This window comes from Corvus cornix, chromosome 4 (genome assembly GCF_000738735.6).
Source record: "Corvus cornix cornix isolate S_Up_H32 chromosome 4, ASM73873v5, whole genome shotgun sequence".
Taxonomy (NCBI): Eukaryota; Metazoa; Chordata; class Aves; order Passeriformes; family Corvidae; genus Corvus; species Corvus cornix.
Genome location: NC_046334.1, coordinates 13960393 through 13976819, shown reverse-complemented (window position 1 = coordinate 13976819; position 16427 = coordinate 13960393). Strand labels below are relative to the sequence as shown.

General features: G+C 38.1%; 1 protein-coding gene across 3 annotated transcripts in view; it reads right to left on the bottom strand.

The window, feature by feature from the left end:
- Positions 1–16427, bottom strand: part of NR3C2 (nuclear receptor subfamily 3 group C member 2) — a 191029-nt gene that overhangs the window by 70771 nt on the left and 103831 nt on the right. For all 3 annotated transcript variants that reach the window (XM_039550700.1, XM_039550701.1, XM_010412002.4), the window contains one exon: positions 9504–9643. In XM_039550700.1, coding sequence (XP_039406634.1) covers positions 9504–9643 — 140 coding nt within the window. The remainder of the gene's footprint in view (positions 1–9503; positions 9644–16427) is intronic.

The following is a 16427-nucleotide window of genomic DNA, read 5'->3' as shown; positions in this document are numbered from 1 at the left end:
AAAAAGGTGTGAAATTTTAAATTACAAGAATAAAAAAAATATTCAAAATATTTATCAGAATAGTCAGCAACATGCAAATGGCAATGCCTTTTGTTGGCACCCTGCAAGAACAGTACCAAAAGTTTCAAAGAAGCACAATTTTCTTCAAAACCAGCATTACACTCTTTTTCTGTAATACGGACATCACATTGTGTTTTAAAATAATGTATCTGTCTTTCTTATTGCAGAAACTATTCCCATTTTGGCATTTTTCTCACCCTGTGACTTGTCAGCCCACGTTCTGAATCTCTAGAATAAATTTCTAAAGCATAACCTTTCCACATTTATTTTCTGAGGCATTTATTTAGCCCTTTTGAATTTCTGCAGACATTCTTTTCCAGGTGGGAGGCACTGAGTAGTTTCATTAAACAGAAAAACCTACTGCCTAAAGCAGTAATTCCATTGCAGTTTTTTGCCCTTATTACTGGTCAGCTGGCATTACCATTGAAGAAAATCTGTAGATGGACCTTTTTTAAAGTTATGATTTAATAAATCAGAAAAAAAAACCTTTTAGGAAGACTAGAAGGATGCAAGTGTCACTTTGGTCCTTAAGAAGAGCAAGAATACTTTTTTTTTTTTTAATGGAGAGGATGGTCAAACAGGTTGCCCTGAGGAGCTCCCACTAATGGAAGTATCAGCATGTACTAGAAAAGCTGCATTACAGCCTTCCCAAATTCATTTCAGTCAAATGGTTTAGGCACCTATTGAGCTCCAAGCAGCTTTCCTAGGAAGCACCACCATCATTCCATGTTTCCTGCACATGACCACATCCTAGGAACCTTGCTCTGGCTGCTGAGGCTGAACAGATAAGCAATCTTAGAATTCCCAACACCTCAAAACCTGAATTCTGATCTAACTCTCCATGTCTCTCACTACATCATGTCTTAGTTCTACACCCTGGGTCCTGCCTTGCCAGACCTCTAGCTTATCTTGGGGACAACGTGGATGCTGATTTAGGATGAATAAGGACCAAAGTCAAAAGGACTCTTGTGCTTGGAGTCCACGTTCCCATGCTACTGAGAACGAAGTGAACAAAGGATTACAGAGATTTAAAGAAGAGCGAGGAAGGGAGCGAGGAAAGTCAGTGCATGAGACAGGTGCCCTGGAAAACTGGCATCTCCTATGCCATGGACTTACTTTATAATATTAAGCAAGAAAAAACACTAATTATCCTCTCCATTTCCTGAATATCCAACTTGTGATCCAGCGTCTGATTTGCAGTGGTTTAAGTGACCATAGCTGTAAGTAAAATCAATGGGAACTGCACTTTGGACATACTAAGTGCTATAAGATGCCAAATACTTCTGCCCCTGAAGTCCTAAATATCATAAATCATGAACCCCAAATCAGTGGGTATGTCTGAGCTTAATCTGTGCTTTATCTCCTCAACTGTAAACCAGGGGTAATAACCACTCATCTCATAAATTAAACAATGCTTGTGAAGCACTTAGATATTAGTGAAAGCACCACAAAAAAAGCTTTGTAATAAATGAGTAATTATGTATTCTGAGCAAGGGATGAATAGTAATCAGCAGTGAAGGCACAGGACCATACATGGAGCAATGAGAAGAATATAAGATATTGAATAGCAGCTCATTAATTGAACACTATCCAATCTGTTCAATGAACAAGGCAGAGGTGTAATGGAAAAAGCTGTATGGGATTGTGTAATTAAGGCTGAATTAGGAATCATTACAGGCAGTGCAGATGAACAAAGACGACACAGGCCACTAACGTTCATTACTTTCATACTTAGTTATGATCTTGGAAACTTGGTATTTTTTTTTTATTCCTCCCCAACATATTTCAAAAATAGCAAACTTAAAGAAAACCAAGCAGCTCAAACCTCCTGAAATCCACCATTGCACCTAATGTAAGAAGCCACACAGAGGAGCAGAAAGAGGTGGGAGAAGACACACTAACTCCAAACTGCTTGTTCCTGCTTGCTCTTAGCATGGACGAGGTACATGCAGAAGCCAAATATAAGCCACCCTTGAAAGAGGTGGGAACGGACTGACTAACTCATGTTCCCTTTATTAGGGCCCTGGATTCGGCAACCCAACAGTGAGAAATGGCACCAAATAATTTTGTAGGTTAAAAATATGTAATACATTTTTATCTAACAGAAACAGAAATTTCTCTCCTTAAACAATAAGGCTCTGTGGGTTTCAGTGCTGACCATGGGCCATTATTGTTTCTAAAAAACCTGACAAAACTGCCTCTGTCGAAGTCTAGACTTCAAACCTAACAGAGACACTCCCAAACGTCAACAACCTAAAACTGTGTTCCAAAAAAAGGATGAAATTCTGGCTTCATTTAAGGCAATGGGAGATTTGCCATTACCTTTCCCACTCTATTTATATCTGAGATGCTAGCAGATGCCTTGTTCCCTCTGTCTACAACACACTGATCTGTATGCACATTTTCTCTTTTTTATTCTTTTTTTTTTTGTCTGAAGACTGTTTTCCCATCCCCTTATTTAAAATTGGATTAGGAGGTACAAAGAGATGCTTTGTTTCTAGCCTTATGTATTTATTTTCCAGTTTTATCTGTTAAGAATTTCTTTCAGCCACAACACTGCAAAATTCCTTCTCTCTAACACTGAGGTGCTGAAGGCACCTTGCAGGATTATCCCCTTTTGGCTCTTAACTACTTATCCTGAGATTTGAAGAGCCTTTTCAGGCTTGAAAAATTTTCAGGAACTTGAGGGTTGTAGAAAGGAAGTGCTATTTGCTCCTAAAAGTGAAAATTACAACACTATTTCTAGAGGCTGCTGAGGTAGGCAGATAACAGCATTTTATAAAGGAATATCTCTTAAGAAGCACTACCATAGCTGTAAGGAGCTAAAGCATCTGATTAAGAATGTTTTATGATATTTGATAAGCTTTATGCTGTTTGATAAAGATCTTGTCCATATATTTCTGCCCAACTGCAAATTCCAATTTAAATGTCCGTTCATGCTTTAGTTATCCATTTAGTTGTATCATATCAGGCATTACAAAACAAAACCCCATCAGCAAAGACCTGATGGGGCCTGTGGGGTACCTGCAGAGGCTTAGCTGGATAGGATGGAGGTATTTCCAAAGGACTTCACTCTGCTGAGCTTTTTTCTGAACTTAAAACGAGAAAATTCATTGCAGGAGACAGACATTCATCTGCTAGTACAAATACAAAGCAATTCTGCCTTATGCAAGATCTTAACACTTCACATCAATTTTTAAAAACTGAAGTTCTGTATTCCTGTGAAGATCTAGTCATTCACCATCATTACAAATGGAATATTCTAAAAATGTATTAGTTAGTCCACCCTCTCTATTACTCACACTTCCTCCATTTTCAGAGTCAGTTGAAGTCTCCAGCCTCACCAGGATACAGCATTAACCAAAAGAGACCTCTTTGGCTTACCCTTTACTATCACAGAGAACCAAATTATATTATACGTCAGCTACTTCTCCTATGAGCAATTTCAAAGCAGGCACTTAAATCCTTCTTACTCTTTTCAGGAAAGTGCCCCTATAAAAGTCCCTCTTTTTGGTGGTTTACAGCATTCTCAAAATAGCAAACTAACTAATGGGATTTTTACCCATTTGCTCTTATTTCAGTACAGTTCTTAGTTCAAAATAAATTCTCCTCCCTCTCGGTTGTCTATTCCTCAACTGTGAAATATTTATAGACAGCAATCATGTCCCAACTCAGACTCTTTTTGGGCAGGCTAAAAAAAGCTAAAAGCATTCAGTCACCTGACATAAGATAAATTTTTATTCCCCAGATCGTTTCAAAAGCTCTCCTCATGTGTTTACTTGACTCTGAATCAAGCTGTCTTTAACATGCTGGTGACCAGAAGTATACTCAACACCCCACATAAGCATTCCCAGCATCACTTATACCATGACACTGTGAATACTTCCCTGATGGCTTGAAATACTTGGTGCATCTGAATTTTACACATCCATTTTGTGCAACTACACTACACAAGTGGCTCAGCCAACTTGGAACTACTTCCTAGGAGATGAATTTCCCAGGAAGCACCCTGTCTGTCTACCTTTCCTATAGAAAAAGAGATCCATTCCTTTTTAAAGAAAAGGCAGTTGACATATTCAAGAAAACACTAAACTAATGGTTGCAGCATTGGAACATTTGTTAGCCAAATATTTGTGGCTACTTTAAATCAGCATGCACTCACAGGGCCATCCCACCTCTAGGAAGACTCTGACCTGCTGGGATGTTACCCTGTGAGATGTTAAAAAAGAAAACAACAACAACAAATTACTGCAACTGAGTTCCCTGTCACATCATATGAATGCCAGAATTTCCCCTCTCTTAACAGGATGTAGAAGGTAAGCATGTAAAAGTCTGTATGGTGCTTGAATATGTGGCAACAGAAGGCTTCTGCCCGAGATAAACCAATCTTACCGCTGCATCCGTGTTCCATTTACTGGGTATTTGAGCTTGTGCAGGCTGGCTATCACCTACTGAATATATTATTTTATGGATGAAGCAGTCTAGAAATTAATATTCATAAAACAAAGAACAAAAGACAAATGACAGAGTGCAGGAAAAGAATAGTTGCATGCAGCCCTGTGCGCATGTTTTTCAAGGCTAGACAGCTGCCCATATTTAAATTCTCATCCTCATACTCATCTATCCCTCTACAGCAATACCAGCTCACACAGTAAATAAGTTGCCCTCAAAAAAACCACATATGTTGGAAGTCTTGGGGGAGGGAAGAAATTATTAATGCTTTTGGAAAGGAATGAATGCAGATTTTCAGCTTCCTTGATATAAAATATTTTTTCATATCTTTTTCACAGCTATTAACCAACTTATGTTCTTTGTGGCACTGCAGCTGCTAAACCCACTCAGTCTGTGCTTGTTTTCAAAGCAAGGCACTCCATCACCTTGGTGGTTCCCAAATCTCCCCCCTCCTATCCGAAATGCTACCGCACTGTGCTTGGTCACCTGGTGTTCTACTTCACATTCACCTGAATGCATCCAGCATTTTTTATTGAACATGGGGCAGTGTTTTCCATGCAGGCCACGTATTCCAAAGAGCCACAAGGAAAGATTTTCCTCGCATTTCACCTCTCCCCAGCTTTAAAATATTCAGTTGCAATGTATCTTCTATCCTTTATTCTTTCCTTTTTTTATCTTATGTCTCCACTCTTGCTGGTTGGTTTTTGGTTTTTTTCTCCTTTTTGGGGTCCCATTGCAAATTTTTTTAGCACCTTCCTCCTACCAGTCTCCTTAACTCCGAGCCCTTAGTAACTAAAACCAGCCTGGGGAAGGAATGAAGGCTTCATTTCACAGAGCAATACTGCCTGCCAGAGCTAAACCCAGGAAAAGTCCTTTTCATATATCTATGAAAGCATGGAAGGCTGGCAGCAGCTTCAAACCTATAACAATTATTTAAATTTTATTTTACACCTATTAACCATAGCATATCAAATAAGAGTAGCAGCTGCTACATGAATTTGACCAGCTCACTTGCCCTCAGCAGATCACCCATCTGCTTGCTCTTCACCTAATATTTCTGTTTGATAGGTTGTAAAACAGATTCCTGCAACAGGTCAGGAACAGAGTCAGCTTCAAATCCCACATAAAAATTTCTATGAAAACATATGGACATCTATACTGAGTGATGTCAAATTTAGAGAGGCCACGGACCTTACGAAAGTGGATAAAAGGAAAATTGCAGCCTGTTATGGAAAAACACTGACTCCATTACAGTGAATGAACAGAAGAGTGGAGAGTGAAGAACTGTATGTATAATTAATTACAGTAATACAGACCTACAAAATTCATGGGTGCACACACTGCAAAATGGTGTGCAAAACGGCTGTTATGTATCAATTCCAGTTTCATACAGCATAAAAAATATGCTTTTTTAAATGATCAATAAGGTGAACTCCCCTGTTCACAGTAGCATTCTATAAAGTCATGCTAATTAAGCAAATTATTCAAGAGTTATGTATGTTATCATTTCTCTTACCTTGATAACTTTTCCACTTCAACTGAAACAAAAAAACAAAAAAAAAAAAAACAAAAAAAAAAACACCAAGGGAGGCACACACAGAGGTTTTAGTTTATCTTCTACCAGGGCTTATAAAGCCTTGGGAAGTTCTTTCACTTACAGTGCATAGAAGAGTACCTGTTTCTGAAAAAACAGGTAGGATTTCTTTGTTCCTACGCTGCTCACTGAGGGGGCACAGCAGGTTTGCTACATCCAGGAAGCATCAGATCAGACTCAAAATTTTCCTTCAGCCAAATTACCCCTCCACTCTAAATTGGCAAAAGTTCAGGTGAGGAAATAAAGCCCTGCAACCCTAGAAACTTCTGTTGTTGTGCCTGTGTTTCTATCTCAGAGGTGAAGAGAAATCTATTTTTTTGACTTAAAATTGAAGAACTAGCTTTAAGGTGAACCTCCTGGAACAGAGATCAACAACAGAATCTGATGTTAACTGAATTATCCCATCTTTGTATTTTTAAAAAAGAACAAGCTTCCCTATAACCGATACAATATAATTTTTTAATGCTCCCATTTTAAGTAGCCAAAAATCTCCAAGCGAATATGCAAAATAACTGGAAGAAAATGGTCATTTTTGCCGTAGTCTTTAGCACCATATGGAGACGAAAAAATGCCTTCCTTTTTCCTTCGTTCCAAGCCAAAGGAAGAATAAAAGATTAGCAACTTAAGAAACAATATAAATTTTGATTTAGGAGAGATTACCTCATACTTGTCTGGAACTTGAACAAATGAAGACTGAAAATGCAAAGCATAGGCAAGAACAGCTGTGATTTCTGACTTCAAGCCTGTTACTCTCCTCAGAGAAAGCTGCTTCAGTGGAAAAAGAGAAGACAAGCCTGGCCAGGTGCTTTAGGTTCCCTCACAGTACAGTGTATTTTCAGCATATGACTCTATTTTGATCATAAATTCAAGTTCAAATGAAACTTTATGATTAGCCATATCTGTAATTGAGGAAAAAACCCATACAATAAAATTAACCTCTGTAAAAATGTATTCTAAATGTATATACCTTAACTTTTGCTGTGATGCCATTAAGCAACACTTTCACAGTCTAAGGAGTTTTAGTGTCTGCAAGGCAGATCAAATTTACGTTAATGACAAAATCACGTTTCTTCATGCCAGCCTCCTGTTCATCAATTTAGTCAGCAAAACATCCATGCCTACCTGATAATAAAACTAGTACTTGGATAATTTACAGCCTTGGATTTAATGCCATCTGAAATTACTCTTGAAATTTCACCAATAAACCCATTTTTTTTTGGTCTACAGCTCTCCTTCTCATAAATGCATTAGATATTTCCTGCAAGTTCCAAGACACGATTAACTGGGAATACAATTACCAGATTTATAATTTGAAATGCAAACTTTAGTCTCTTTGTTCTTCTCAGTTTCTTGGTTTTAAGTTCCAATACAGATGTTATTTTCTGTTATAATCCCTCTGGTTTTGTAGTATTTCAGAGGAGCACAAAGGAATCGGCACTCAAAGGCTGTTCAAGGTGTGCTGACAACGTTAGCAATTCCAGCCAAGACCCAAAGAGCCGGGTGGTGTGCAGAGTTCCCTCTCTCCAAATCCCTCTTTTCTCTGTTTCCATGCTTTTTGACCCAATTTGTCTCCCCACTTCATAGACTGATAGAATGGCTGAGTTGGAGTTGACCTTTAAAGGCTCTTGAAAAGAGCAGGGACATCGTCCACTGAGGAATATTTAATGGATCATGACAGAAATGTGTGTGTCCACAAACCACAAATATTTAATTGTTTCAATTATTTCAAACAGGAAACCTCAGAAGAGGGTGTTTTATTGGTTCATTTTCCCAACTGAAAAATTTATGATGACTACAAGAAACCTCTTATTACAAAACTACCTACACAAACTGATTTATAAGGATAGTGCCAGGATGTTTGAAAGCCAATATGTGTATTAGGTTTTACTATGTCCTTTTGGGGCTAGTACTCTACGATATATAAAAGAAAGTGCAAGCCAAGACAAAATCTCAGTGTTTGCCTAACAACAATGCTACTGGTAACATCAAGAGCTCAGTCATGTGCATACCAAGAAGTCTAGACAGTGCTCACATACCACTGGTAGGTACATGTATGTTCCTATAATGACTCTAAAAAATGTATTTTAAGCTAATTTAAAACACATCACATTTTTAGGGATAACAGGGCAGCTTTCTCTTTCATTTTTTGCTTTTTTTTTGCTTAACTTGCAAACTTTCAGTAATTACTGATCAGTTTTAATTACATTTTAAAATGTATTTCTATGCCTGATCAGAGTGTAATCTTTTCCTAATGGCTTCTGAGGCTTGAAAACACAGTCTTGCTACTCTGTTAACTCCTAAAGGGACTCCTTAGTAATTTTTCATAAATTCCTGTACAGCTGGATGGTAACATCCATCCTATTATGTTGCAAAAGAAAGAGATGCAAATGTAGACAAATAGTACCTTGAAATTACAGTGATTCAAGACTGGAAAGGAAGCTTTCCTGGGAGGCAGGAAAGGAGGAAGGAAGACTACAAAAGGTGCTGTCACTTCACACAGTATGTGCAGGTATATGGAAAGCCTCACCACCACCACCCCCCAACCAAAAAATATCTCCTCCTGATTCAGGCGGAAGCTCAGATATGGATGTCTGAAGAGCCATCCATGATGTGGTGTGGAAGCACATGGAGGAAATCACTCAACCAAAAAAAGGAAGGTTTTCTCGTTCACGTCCCACATAAAGCAACTGAATTCTCAAGAAGAAGTTGGGGTATGAGGACATCAAGGCCAGCTACTGCACAACTGCAAGAGAAAATGTTTTCAGCAAGGGGAAACCTTTTCCATGTCCTTATAACTTTGGGAAGTTAATTTCAATTCGATTGACACTTTTGATGATAGATAGATAAATAGATTGATAGATATTACATGAAGTCTTGACTTCAATGACGCACAAGCCCTCCAGGTCTATTTAACAGAGAGCTAAATCCTTATTGCCATCAGAAGTAGATTTAATGATCACAGAAGAAATTAATCACATCTCACACTGCCTCACTCTTGTCAGTGCACAAGCTGGACACCATATTAAGAGCCTATTTTTTTTTCCTTCTAGGTTTTTTTTCGTGAAGATAAATCAGTAAGTAGCTATCTCCTACTTCATCTGTGGTTGTATGAACATTTATTCATCAGCAAAGACTTCCAAAAACCTATATGGTATTTATGCCCTTTGCATGTCATGAACTCTTATTATCAGATATTAAAAACCTTTTTGCCACTTGAAGTTGCTTACAAAGTCTGTAAAGGTCACTCAACATCTTTTTTTCATATTAACAACACCGAATTTTACCAACAGCCAAAACCACATAGGAAACGTTATATGTGTGTACATATATTTCTTACAAAAAACGAAGAACAGATTTTGTCTTTTGTGTCGACATTTTTTGTTTTCTATTCTCTTACCTTCTACTGCTCTCTTGAAGAAAACTTTACAGCTGCCACATGTAACCACCCCATAATGACATCCAGATGCCTCATCTCCACACACCAAACACACTTTGGAAGGCCTTGAAGATCCAGTTGATACACTTCTCAATGAAGAGCTGGAGTGAAAACAATTAAACAAAACAAAACAGCTATGAATATTTCAAATCACACCAGCCATAATACAAATTTCAATTAAGAATTTATAACAGGTATATTGCTCAAGGCACCTAACAATTAGGAAACCACAACTCTTTCTGGCAGTGCCTGGCTGAATACATGAATTGCTTTAATTAGTAAGTGCAATATTTTTATTGTCTGTTTTAAAACACCCATAATATATCAATGTTAATGTGAGAAGTTACCACAAGGGCAGTGGAATTTATCGGTAGCAGATGATTAAAACTGAAAATAAAAACCAAACAAACTAACAAACCACTCCGGCAGCAACCTGGCAGCTATAAATTTTCTTTCTGTTTCTTTATTTGTTTGAAGCCTTCACAGCTAAGGAATACCTGTAAGGAAACCTCTAAGGCCATTTTATGAAGTAATGCAGCAAAATGGTATGTACTGCCATCTGTGCTCCTGTTTACCACTGCAGTAGTCCATGAGCTTATTTCTAATATTCCTGTAATTTAGCAGCTTACTTCGGATGTAGTTTTGAAGCCTATCTACATTCTGCAAGTGCAGAAGATCCTCCCATATGCCTGTAGGTGCCAGAAAAGCAGCACTGGAGGTTCAGACCATCCTGAAGGTTTGCAGACAGATGCACCTGCAAGCCCTGCTTCAATCATCTACTTCTGTCTTAAACTACAGGGCGCCTTTTCCACTGGCAACTCTCAAAGACAGTGCTTTTCAAAAGCAAGTCATATTTCCTGATCCTGTGAGTTTCCTCCCTCCCTTCCTCCCTCAGGAACTGAAAATGCCACCCTAATGTAATGGGCATGCTTGGAGAAACATGCCAGATCCTGGAAGGATTCCTTCTCCATGAGGGAGATGAAAACTTTGGATCCCTCCCATGTCTCCATGGGGCCGAAGGGAGTCTCTCCTTCCACACAGCCCCTCTTCTCCAGGTAAATGTGAACTCTTGCATTTCTTACATGTTATCTCTGTGAATGCTGCCAAACAACTACAAAAACAACCCTGAAAGACTTCGTACCAGTGGGGAAATGATCAGGTCGTTCAAACTGCAGGTCACAGGCTATTTGTCCATCAGCCACCGGGAAACGAAGTCCACAGGTAGTCTTAATTCAAACATAAGATAATGAGCTTGCTTAAGAAATTCTAAGCATAAACCCTTTGCCTTTTTCCAAATTTCTACCTTCCTCTAAAGAGGTATGCAGAGGTCAAATGATTTATCCAGGGGGCACAGCTTGAATGTCACTCCAAATGAAGGACCGCAGCTCTCCTGGCCTACAGCTTTACTGCAACATCAAATCTAAACACCTGCTTAAATGACAGTGTTCAGATGTTAATCAAAATGTTCCAAATAGTATTCCTGCTCTTGTCTGCTCACTAGTCTGTTAGATTTACTAGTTTTAGTCCTTGTGCTATTTATACTTTCATTACATAACATCACACTACTTGATAATTGCTAGGTGATGGCATTAGCTCATCTGTTAAGAGAGAAAGCCTCACCAAATCTATGTTAAAATAAGTTCTGCATGCTCCAGTCACAGTCATACCTGCACACGCTGCATTAATTTACCCTAAGGAAAAGTAACTTTTCCAGGATTTACCAAGGCTGTGCTGGTATTGAGCTCTGATGTGTTAACGCAAAGAACTGGACCATCTCCCTGTAGCATGTTCCATACGGCATGAAAAAAATTAGGCCTCCCATTAAACAAAATTCTTCAAAAGGTGTCTGCTTGCTAGAGAAAATGTCAATAACCTGGAAAACTAGTCTTGAAAATTTCTTTCTTTCACTGCAAACATCAGTATTTTTCCCTGAGAAGGGAAACTCTTCAATTCTGATGGAAGGCCAAAATGTCTCAGGGGATTTGTAATTTTGATGCTGCTTGCTCCCATTTCTTCATGCGACCGGCAAAAACTTTCCTAGTCTTTCTACCCTGGAAAAGGTCAGTGTACTTTTCTTTTAATATCTAAAAAAGAGGTATTTTCATTAGAGAGCTTTTCCTGTAGAGAAATGGAGGTTTCCAGGGTATCACAGCAGTGTGCATGATTTTTATTTTTATATATATACGCATGCACATGCTTCTCTATATATACATACTGCATATATATATGCAATTATGTATTATTTTTAGTTGAAAATAAATTGTCATGTAGGATTTGCAGAAGGTGGGAGAGCCTTTTTTTAGATACAAGCTACCCTACAAAATTGCACTCACAGAATTATTAGGTAAAAAAAAAAGCCAGCAAAGACACATTAAGACACCAGTTGATCCACGGCTATTATTAAATGCCTACCTAAGACACAATCTATAGCATATTTTATGCAGGGCTCCTCTCCACTGAAGACTTGAATACAACTGAAAGGTACAGCCTGAATATGAGGTATGTATTCAGCTACTCAGCCACAGCATCACAGGCGGAAGCTTAACATTCTGGAATTAAACCGAATTAACTCCTTCTTTTATTCAGTTTAAAAGTGGAATATGTTAAAACACAAATGAGGAATTTTCATTCTTAATAGAAGTATCAAACATGGAGCTGTTCCCAAATACTTTACTGCAAAAAAAAACATTGATATTCACTGTTGGGACTTCAATCTCCTCCAACTCGTGCCAGCTCTGGCTATGATTGTCTTAAATGAACAATGTTGGGCTTGTTTTTAAAATCTCTTATGTTCTCTTTCACCCATGCTATACCAGAGTATTTGCCCATTCAAAATGCTGTCGTAAGACCTCACACAAAGGCAAAGTGGTGCAAATAATAAAAGGCTGAGCCCAAAAATATGCTCAGATCACAAGCTAAACCTCAGGATAACTCATTCTCTCCATGGAAGCATTTCTTTCCCAACAAGGCACACACAGATGGTTACACCTTTTCCTCCTAAATCTCTCTTCTTTCAGCCCTTTCACCCCTTTCTTAGTAACCACAGTGAACAAGATCTGACTGATGAGGAACCTACTCCTTGGCCTTTATTTCAAGGCCAGATATCCAGTGTTGATGACATAGAAAAACACTTCCTTTATTCATCACTTTTATTAAACCAATTCTTTTTATTAATCATTATAGCTTTTTATTCTATAATATGCACTGGCAGAAAAACTACACTAAACCCCCCCCACTGAAAGAGCTTTGCTGCATGCTCCAAGTTACATATTTCCTTTTGCATTAATTTTCCATAGCAACATGCCATAAATTTTTACCAAGTAATCCTAATGTAAACTAGCACGTAGGAAAAGTTACAGGCAGGTAACACTTAATAAGCAAAATATCAGTGTTCAATTCAGTTATTATAACAGAGGTACCTACATTAATTAAATTTTAGCTCTTTTTTTTGGAGCTCAGTTTGATTTTTTGCTCCAGATGAGAAGTTTAGTTACAGCAATCCAAGTTACTTACGTAACAAGTCATTCTCTCTTTTCAAATATCCAAGAGTTGGTCCATGTAACAATGAGTATCATAAAAAAAGATTAGAAACTTTACAATTGGCTCCCTGGAGGGTAATTAGCCTAGTGCCAAATATCTATTTGAATGGCATGCTAAATCTAATGGCATATACAGGCCACAGCAGATTTGAGTCTTAAAATTCAGATCAAGTGAAAACACCGAATTTACGCAAAACCAAATCAGAGCCTAAAACCTATTGCTCTGATATTTAACAGGGTTTTTAAAAAAACTTTTATACAATGGACTGTTGTTGAGCCAGGACATTCCTTGTGGGTGGCAAGCTAGTCTCAAACTCCTAACTGAAAATACAAGAAATATGAAATAGTGCCATAGAACTGGCTACTCATTCCCATTTTCAGAAGCCAGTGGCTCCCATAGGTTGACTAGGCATTGTTGCTTTCATGCCTCTCTCATTCTTTCTAATACAAAGACAAGAATAGGCAAACACACACCCCCACATAAAACTCCACAGGATTCAAAGAGAGGAGATCTAACAGAGCATACATATTTTATCACAATGCTGTTACAGCCAAGGGCAGCATGGAGAGTTTAACAATGCCAAATGTTGTAAAACGGTTGCTTCAATGGCTCCAGTAACACTTGTCACGTTGTAGGGTATGTGATTAAGAATAAGCCTGATTTATTATCCCTAACAGTAAAAATGCTGGCAGTTAAATGCTGACCTTGACTAGCCATTGCCATCAAGCTCATTTGTGTCTCTCAGAGTTGGCTTTAGTAATAGTTATATGGAGAATTAATTAGAAATAACAGATTTTGTAAGGAAGAGTCAATAAACCCACAGATAATCCAGCATTTAAAAAGCTGATTATATAGGTTATTATGCTTTTCAAACCAGATGTCATACAGGAGCACAGTTTAAACAAACGATGCCTCTCTGATGATAAAATGAAGCACTCTAAAGGAGAATAAGCCACAATATGAATTCCAAAGTCATTTGTTCCAAGTGCTTTTATTATTATGAGATCTAGATGAGTCCCTTTTAATTCCACGTCATTGACTTTTCTTTTTCATACTGAAATTTTCTGGCAGTAAAACAAACAGAAGGAACCTGGGTATGCCTCAATAAATAAAGGTATGGAAAAACAAAGGTAAAAAGAATTTGAGATTATGGAATCATATTTTTTACACAAGAAGACAAAAAAGTAACTGTAAGAGGAAGAATAATCAGGACATTCAAGATGCAAAGGCTGCCAGAAGCTTACTTCTACCCTCTCACCTCATTTCTGAAGGGGCATAACCTCCAGCTAGAGTCATGTTCTACTGGGAACTAGTAGAAGATAGTCAACTTTGCACACAGAAATACTGAAACTAACCTTCCTGTGGCCCAAAACAATAGCTGGGTATTTCAATGGTATTTCACTTCTCTTAGCAGCTCTCCCAGTACCCTAATTTCTTTAATCCATTGTCCACTCAGCCATCATAGAAAACAGCATAACCATCTCATCTTCACATTGCCTCCATTATTTTTATGCATGTTCACATAGTAACAACAATCTCCCTGCCCAAGATAACTCTACTACTCCTTTAGAAAGTGTCTTACTGGTCAAAAGCTGTCCAGTAGATTATTTGACTGCTCTACAATGATGGTAGTCATGACCTGCCCCAGTGCCATGTATCATTTCCCAGATTTTACTCCATGCTTCCCATTTTAATTGTCAATACTGAAGTTTGACCAGCGTCAGTTTCTGCTTGTAGAACCCAAATTTTTTAAAAAGCTTCACTGTGGGAAGGAACCCTGGCTCTCTCCTATAACTACTTGAATAAAGCAGATTAGCAGACTGGAAAATGGTATTTCTTAAATGTCAGAGTATATAAACCAATCTTCTTGTCAGCAGACCAAGAAAGCAGAGAGAAGTGAAAAGGTGCAGAGATGAAACGATCAGAATTTTGGAGGAGAAGGCAGTCACGTGAGACCTTGGGATGGTTGAGCCAAGAACTGCTGGAACCCAACCACCCCTGAGCCTCAGCAGCGACACTCCCAGAGCAGGCAGAGCAACATTTACCCTTCTTTGAGGGTACATCCTAAAGAAATTTTAAAAACCAAAACAACCAAACAACAAGCCCCAACAAAGAGAATTCAGCAGCTGTCACATTACATTTAAATTAGTGGTCAGTCTCTATTTTTTTTTTTTTTTTTTAAAGCACAGAGCTTTTGTATTCCAAGACAGAAACCCTTCAATTGTTCGAACTTCACCTCTTTTAATCTTAAGAAATACTTAGTGTGATGGAACATGTAGGAATCAGAAGGAAAGTGCATTTAGTTAAGAAAAAACAAACTGAGAACTTGGATGGTGTTTTTCCTCAGCAACTTCAGCTTTCACTTTAAGTTACTTTATTTAGTAATGCCTAAGGGTCACACATCGCACTTTCATACCAGGATCTTAATTATGATAACAAGCAAACTCTGACATGCACTAATAGAAAAGGCTCCAACCTTTTTTCTAAGCCCCACCAAATCAAAAAAGATGCATTTAGGATTTTAAAAAAGCATTTAAGTCCCAATGTTTATTCGGCAAATAGAATCTGATGCGTTCTGTGCCGCAGTCAAAATGAACAGGTTCCTGTATTTAGCTTAACCTTAAGGCATATGTTGATTTCACAAAATGAAGCAAGTACGCTATGCTCCTTCAGTTCCCATTTACCTTAGTGGATGCTGACAGGATTCAGCATTTTCCTCCATCCAGCTGTAAACCTTGACCTTTTCTTGACCTTCTCTATTGAAATATTTTGGTAGCAACTATAGCCGGCAAGCCAAATTTTACCCCCACATAATCGGTTGACTACAGAAAAATACAAACTTAAGCATCAATGAAAGTGTGTTCTGATGGACTGAAACTGAGAAGCACTTATTTCCTAGGGAAATAAATGTAATTTTTACCCAGTGATTTAGTGATCAGAGAAGTATAACATCCTCCTACTTTTCTTCTGCAATGCACTTTTCTCCCCTAACTACTGTCACAACCTACCAAGACACAACTGCCCCAGGGAAATAAAATTTCCTTGCTCTGCAGGTTTTTTAGTACATAGATATAGTTATCTATTGAAATGGAATGGTTAACTTAGATGGGGAGTTTCCTATCAGGAAGAAGCCTTCGGCTTTGGAAGGCAAAGAACTCCAGTAAACCTCACAGTGCATCTGCTCTAACTTTTCATATTTGGCCCACTTATAGAATTAGTGCAGTTTAAATGCATGCAATTCTGGTGTTTGTGCTGCTGATTATAAATTGCTATGTATAGCAAGATAAGGCAGGAACAGTTTATCTGGAAAATTATCTGGTTAATTATTGAAAGTCTATTTGAGGG